Here is a 7,245-nt window from a genome sequence, read left to right as displayed (position 1 = left end):
GTCCTGTTTTCTTTAAAAAGTTGAGCTTCTCTTTTGTTCTCCAGGGCACTCCCCAAGGCAACTTGGATGTATGTCCTGGGCTGCAGTGCTCACGTTGGCCCAAATAAACTCTTTATATTGATTTTACCTTGGCTTCTTCCTTTTAAGTAGACAGAGGACAATAAGGAGATCAGTATGGCTGAAGCGCAATGGAAGAGGAAGAGGCTAGTAGATGTGATTCGAGCCCGCAAGGGCTGGGGGTGACGGTGAAGGAGCGGGCAGGTCATTTAGGGGCTTTTCTATTGGAAGAACTTGGCTTTTACTCTGAGTGAAATGGAAATCCCTTAAAGGGTTTTGGGCAGAGTTAAATGTTGACATATTTTTTAAAGGATCTAAAACATAGGGAAGCAAGAGCAGAGGCCAAAAGACCAATCAGGAATATATTGCAATATTCCAGGCAAGAAGTATGCATATCATGGGGAATGTTTTTCTGGGAATGTTGTTACATTTGAGGATAAGAAAACTAAAGGTCAGGTTTTTTTTTTGTTTTGTTTTTGAGATGGAGTCTCTCTCTGTTGCCCAGGCTGGAGTGCAGTGGTATGATCTCAGTTCACTGCAACCTCTGCCTCCCAGGTTCAAGCAATTCCCTTGTCTCAGCCTCCCAAATAGCTGGGACTACAGGTACCCACCACCATGCCCGACTAATTTTTATATTTTTAGTAGAAACGGGGTTTTGCCATGTTGGCCAGACTGGTCTTGAAGGCCTGACCTCAAGTGATCTACCCACCTTAGCCTCCCAAATTGCTGGGATTACAGATGTGAGCCACTGCGTCTGGCCTAAAGTTCAGGATTTTGGTGCATAACAAGTACATTTTACCATCCTGTGCTCCTCAAGGGAAAATTAAAGAGATTTTACCCTGCTAGCTTAAGGATTGTTAAACATTTTGCATTGTCTTGAGCATTGCTATTAATAAGTGATCTAATACCTGGCACATAGCACACAGCAATATTCGTGGAATGAATATATACTCAATTACATGGGGTAAACTGAATGACAATATCAAGTAACTTGCTTGTGCGGCAGCATTCATTTCCTTCCTTCCTTTTTTTTCTTTTTTGATACAGGGTATCATTCTGCCACCCAGGCTGGAGCACAGTAGTGTGATCACAGCTCTCACTGCAGCGTTGACCTCCTGGGCTCAAGCAATCCTCCTGCCTTGGCCACCCAAAGTGCTGGGATTACAGGCATGAACCACCATGCGCCACCGGGATTCACTTCTTCTGCATACTCTGGTGGTATTTATTGTATCTTTACATTTTATTTAGCAAAGAATGTTAAGAGTATCATATTATAAACACACTCCTACCCTCCAAGCAGAATGTAGAGGGTATGTATTTACATATTTTAAGTGGTCCCATAGCAATTTGTACAGTTACAGCAGTTCACAACTATACTCAGTTATGTTTGCTTCTCTCCTTCTCAATAGTCTGTGAGGTTCCTTCAGGTTTGGAACTATCTTTTATTGATCTTTGTATCTCTAGCACCTAGCACAGGGCTTAGCAACAATTTTTGTTGAAAGAAAGTATATACACTGTAATAAAGGGCAGCGGAAAGAAAATATGTGATCAACACCAGCTAGAGAAGCCTTGTCTGATTCCTGTGAAATATATTCATTTCCCTTAGGAAAAAACAATTCTTACCCTCTTGCTATGTAACTTAGCTTCTTGACTTAGAACGGTATTTTAAACCTTTGAGGAGCTGGAGCAATGTATTCTCGCCCGAGGCTGAGTGCCTGGTAAGTGGTCTGGTATTGATCAGCAATGATCAGTAAGTACTGGGAAGTGAGTTTTCAGGGTCTGAGACTTGCAAGCTGGTGACAGACCGCTTCGGCTTCCAGTGGGCCCGCGCGGGGGAACTGATCAACCCACTTGAGCAGTGGGATCAAGGTCTTCAGCCTTAGCAGGTGGAGCCTCTGCCCGGCCCTCTTCGTTCCCGAGCCCCTCAGACAGCGTCTCCTCCAAAAAGGGTCCCCTCCACCCAGAATCTCCTCCCCTGGGGGAGACCCCTCTGTCTGCGGGCCCCCTCCCATAGAAGGGCCCTTCTTCTCAGCGTGAACCTCTGTCCCCGATACCCGCTCCCAAGACCGAGACCCTGTTACGGCTCAACCCCCAGCAGGCCCCTTACCCCCCGGATCCCCTCCCCTGGGGGAGACCCCTCTGTCCGCGGGCCCCCTCCCATAGGACGCGCCCCTCTTCCTCAGGGTGAACCTCTGTCCCCGATACCCGCTCCCAAGACTGAGACCCTGTTACGGCCCTATCAACACGGGCCCCCTCCCCCCGGCGTCCCCTCCCCTTGGAGGAGCCCCGTCTGCGATACCTCCCAGTCAATCACCCCTAGCATACCTCTCCGCCCTCACCCAGAACTTCCGCCGCGCCCCCTCCCCTCAGGCGGGACTTCCGCCAGCGCCCCCTCCCCCGCGGCGCCGTCCCCTCTTCCCGCCTGAGGCGAGTCTGGGCTCAGCTTCGAGCTCTCTGGCCGCGGCGGAGCTTCTGGGCAGCGTGGGCTGCAGCGTCGGCGGCGGTTAGGGTTGTGTAGGGCGAGGCCTCTCCCTTCCTCCTCGCCATCTTACTCCTCCCTCCTGGCCGTCCTCCCCCTCCCTCCTCGCCTTCCTCCTCCTCGTCAGGCTCGGCCAAGCTGTGAGCGGCAAGATGGCGGCGCCCAGGCCGCCGCCTGCCAGGGTGTCGGGCATCATGGTGCCGGCACCCATCCAGGACCTGGAGGCCCTGCGCGCGCTCACGGCGCTCTTCAAAGAGCAGCGGAACCGGTAACGGGCCCGGCTGGGGGTCTGCCCCGGGCAGGGGAGGGCGGCCGGGACTCCCGCGGCAGCCCCGGCCTGGGCCCAGGCGCCGCCCCCTCCTCGCTGGAGACGCGGAGGGCGAGGCCTGCGCGGGCGGCCCGAGCGCCACCCAGGCCTCCCGACTCCCAGGCACCGCCTCGTGCTCGTGGGTCCCCGCGGGGTCCGGGGCGGGCCCCCGCTCCCCCACCGCAGCCCGTCCGGGTGCGAAGCCGCGACGCCGGGAGCCCTTGCCGCGGCGTGCGGGTACTGTTGACCCAACACACGCTTAGGCCGCCCCTGTCATGTGCAAGGGCTGCGCCAGGCCCTGGCTGCAAGACCCACGCGGCCCCCAGAGTCATAAAGCGTGTATTTTAGCGGGAGAGACGCGTGTTACGGACGCGGGAATTGGGCAGTTGCGGGGATGCCAGTCTCTAAGCATGGAGTGGGACTGGCACTCCTTTTTCCTCGGCGTTAAAGCCCAGGCTGCACCATCCGCCCTGGGAGCTGCGCTCTGTGCAGTGTGGAAGAGCAGGGGCCTGGAAAGACCAGTCCAGTCCTGGTGCCACTGAGGGGCGAGATAGCCAGGCAAAAAGAGAAGGTGCCCAGGAGTCAACAGTTGTGGATTTGGTTCCTGGCCTTGCAAGCTGCGTGTTACTGTGCAGTTTCTCCAAGCCTTAGAATTCTTGTCTAAAAATGGGACTATAATACACAGCTTAGTTGCTGGATTGTACAGAGGAATAAATGAAATAAAACATGTGAAAATATAAAATGTGCGAAGCCCTCAGTCAAGGCTTGTTTGATCTTGTTCTATCGGGGCCTCAGTTTTCTTGTCTATTTAATGGGAGTAAAGTTGAACAGTACCTCCCTGGTGATAGTGTCATAAGGATTAAATGAGAGATAATGCATATTAAATCCTTAGGACATACCTGTACATAGCACTAAATGTAGCTGATATTATCACTTAACACATTGGTAGTTCCCCATGTATCAGCTATTGTGCTAGGTGATGGGGTGGGAAAATGGAAAGTCCTTGCTCTCTCCTGTACTAGTATGTACAAGATAACAACAGCTGTGGGGGTATGTATGGACAAAGAGCAGAGGGAACATTGAAGAAAGACTTGGGTCGGCCTAGGTGATCACTGTTCCTCTCTTTAAACTAGACACCTGGTCTGAGCACTTCCTTTACCTCAAATGACTTGGGGCAATGTGGAGCTGCTGAAAGAATGCTATTAATAAAAGTCCCTGGTACTGCTCCATGGGCCTTTGGGGGAGATGTATTTATTGATATAATGCTTAGGCATTTCTGTACCATGATGGACCTTGCTTTTAGTTAATAACCCAGTCATCAACCATTTATTGAGCACCTACTATGAAACAGATTTTTTTGTTAGGGGCTGAGAGTACAAAGATGAATGATGTGATTACTTTTATCAAGCATGTTTGGGAAATTGCTAAATAAACACATTTTAATGGAAATCTATACAAGAGGTGGTGGCACAGGAGAACATGTGGGTCCGTTGGACGATTGGTGAGCCAGGAAAGGCTTTTTTTTTTTTTTTGAGACGGAGTCTCACTCTGTCGCCCAGGCTGGAGTGCAGTGGCTCGGTCTTGGCTCACTGCACGCTCTGCCTTCCGGGTTTACACCATTCTCCTGCCTCAGCCTCCCGAGTAGCTGGGACTACAGGCGCCCGCCCCCAGGCCCGTCTAATTTTTTGTATTTTTTTAGTAGAGACGGGGTTTCACCGTGTTAGCCAGGATGGTCTTGATCTCCTGACCTCGTGATCCGCCCGCCTCAGCCTCCCAAAGTGCTGGGATTACAGGCGTGAGCCACCGCGCCCGGCTCAGGAAAGGCTTTTTAAGATTATTTCAGGTGCTGGGTTATAGATGAGAGGACTAGAAGGAACAGTGTCTGCAAAGGGGCCATATGTTAATTTTGCAAAACCGATGAGACAAGTAAAGTAACATAGATTAGGTTTCTCGTACAGAGGAGACATTTATTCAAACATCAGTTCCCTTTTTATAACTTGGAGAAAATCCAAGCCCCTGAGCTAGTTTAGAAGGCCTTTCTTGACTCTGTCTCTTGTGAGGGAAGAAGTTACAGAGAACCATTGATGGTTTTTGTCAAGGGAGTGGCATGATAATAATCTGCCTGTTAGATCTTCCTGGCCACCTCCGCCTCCATTGTGGGGAATAAATGAGAGAGGATGAAGCTAGAGATAGCAGGGATCTTTAAGGAGTGGTAGCAGAAGCCCATGTGAAAGAGAAAAGTGCCTAAATTAGGACATTGTCTGTGGGGATGAGTAGAATAAATACTGAGAGATATAAGGTTGAATGGACAGGACTCAGGGACCAATTGGATTGTTGGGGGGAGAATGAGGAAATGAGGATGCTTCCCAGATTTCATCTGAGTTCTGGGGCAGTGTCCTTCTTCCAGGCAGAGATTGGAGACCAGGAAAGGTGAACTGATGTGCAGGTCCTGGCATGGAAAGACACAGTTGTGTGGTGGGGCAGAGAACTCATGATCAGAGTTTATAAGGACAGGCTTCTGGTCCTGATTCTGTCACTGCTTCTCTTTGTCTTTGGACAAATCATAAGGTTGTTGTGGGGCTGGGCCCAGACTTCCCGCTCTTCTGAGAGGATCCCTCCAGTTCTGATGCTCAGGGAGCCAGTGTTTGTCCTTGGAGGTCTCCTCTTGAGAGAGGGCATAGGGCTGTTGTCTAGTATGAACAGGAACACAGATGGACCCAGGGGAAGGATCGGCCAAGGTGTTAGAAGGTGGACGAGACAAAAAGCCAAGCACAATGAGTCCTCAGTGTAGCAAATAGAAAACAGCAGACAAAAAGCAAAAACGGCGAGGAAGGTAATTAAGAGATTCTTCTCTTTTGGTGGAATACATTATTTCTCTAGGATTCCATTTTATATTTGAAGAATCACAGACATAATGTAGTTGGTGGTCCTTCTGAACTCTTCCATGCTACAAAACAAACTTCTGTCTTCGGTAGCTTGAGTAGTGGAAGTGTCATGCAGTGGAAAGAGCAGTGGCTTTGGAACCGTGGAGACCTGGATATGAATCCTGGCTTAGTCTCTGTAGACTTCCTGTTTCTTGTCTTGAAAATGAGATGATGGCAGCCACTTTAAGGGATTATTTTGAGAATCTGCAATGTTGTATGTGTAGCATAGTGGTTTATGCATAGTAAATGCCAGTTATTTAGGACCTGTTATTAAAATATAACAAGGTTATATGACCAAGAATCCATTTGTGTTGAATCTCCTGTCTTATCAAAACCAAAAATTGAAGCTATTTCAGGAAGACAGTTCTAATTTTGGGGTTTCCAGAGAAAGGGATCTCAGGATCTCATTACGATTTTAGCAACCCGCAAGTGAAAAGAAATTCTTACATCCCATTGTGATGATTTTAAATATGTTCACAAATTCTTTGATACTCTGACCTTCTCAAGAGGAGGAGGTTAATTATTTTCTCCTTGAGTGTGGGCTGAACTTAGTGACTTGCTTGTGAAGAGTAGAATATGGCAGAAGTGACAGTGTGCGACTTCTCAGACTAGGTCATAAAAAGCGTCGTAGTTTCCGCTTTGCTAGCTCTTTCTTGGATCGCCCACTCTGACAAAGCCAGCTGCCATGTCAGGAGGACACTCAAGCATCCCTGTGCAGAGAGCTGTGTGGTGAGGAGCTGAGGCCTCCTTCGAACAGCCATGTGATAAACCACCTTGGAAGCAGGTCCTCTGAGTTCCAGTCACATCCTCAACCAAGTGTGCAACCTTGTGAGGCACCCTAAGCTGCTCAGATCTGTGTGAGATCATAAATGTTGTTGGTTTAAAATGCTAAATTTTGGGCTAATTTGCTATATAGCAATACAGCATTAATACATAAGTCTAAATTCTCCATGGTCTGTATTACATGCATTCTGTAACTTCTTAAAGTGTCTTGGTCACTAAAATTATTTAAACATATTGCTTATGGTCATATAATATCAATATTGAGATATTCCTCAGCTGTTTGTTCTCTGTGTAAGATAGTTCTTTTTTCTTACATTTGTTTTATACTTTTTGTTTAACGTAGATATCAGGGTATTTCACATTTGTTTAACAAGTGATTTATCTTGCTGTGAATCTTTGCAAGTCATGTTAAATTCTTTCTGAACAAGTAAGACAAATACATTTAAAATTCTATTTGAGTTGCTCCTTTAGTTATTTTTCTTTTTTTTTTCGAGACAGGGTCTCACTTTGTCATCCAGGCTGGAGTGCATTTTTTTTAGAGAAGGGGTCTCACTATGTTGCCTAGGCTGGGCTCGAACTCCTGGCCTCAAGTGATCCTCCTGTCTCGGCCTCCCAAAGTGTTGGGATTACAGGCATGAGCCACTGTGCCTGGCTAGTTGCCTTTATGATGCATCTCTGAGGCATCTCCAGACCCC

At 48.5% G+C, this 7,245-nt stretch overlaps 1 protein-coding gene across 2 annotated transcripts in view; it reads left to right on the top strand.

Annotated features, from left to right (window-relative positions):
• The first annotated feature begins 2,369 nt into the window (after positions 1 to 2,369).
• The window catches only part of ATXN10 (ataxin 10), a 176,068-nt gene continuing 171,192 nt past the window's right edge, over positions 2,370 to 7,245 (top strand). The window contains exon 1 of one of the 2 annotated variants that reach the window (XM_025398303.1): positions 2,370 to 2,804. In XM_025398303.1, the coding sequence (XP_025254088.1) occupies positions 2,689 to 2,804 (116 nt within the window). In that variant the 5' untranslated portion in view covers positions 2,370 to 2,688. The remainder of the gene's footprint in view (positions 2,805 to 7,245) is intronic. The other variant, XM_025398304.1, reaches the window with a different exon arrangement.

This window comes from Theropithecus gelada, chromosome 10, assembly GCF_003255815.1.
Source record: "Theropithecus gelada isolate Dixy chromosome 10, Tgel_1.0, whole genome shotgun sequence".
Lineage (NCBI taxonomy): Eukaryota > Metazoa > Chordata > Mammalia > Primates > Cercopithecidae > Theropithecus > Theropithecus gelada.
The sequence above is the reverse complement of the archived record's forward strand: the minus strand, read 5'-3'. Positions and strand labels throughout refer to the sequence as shown.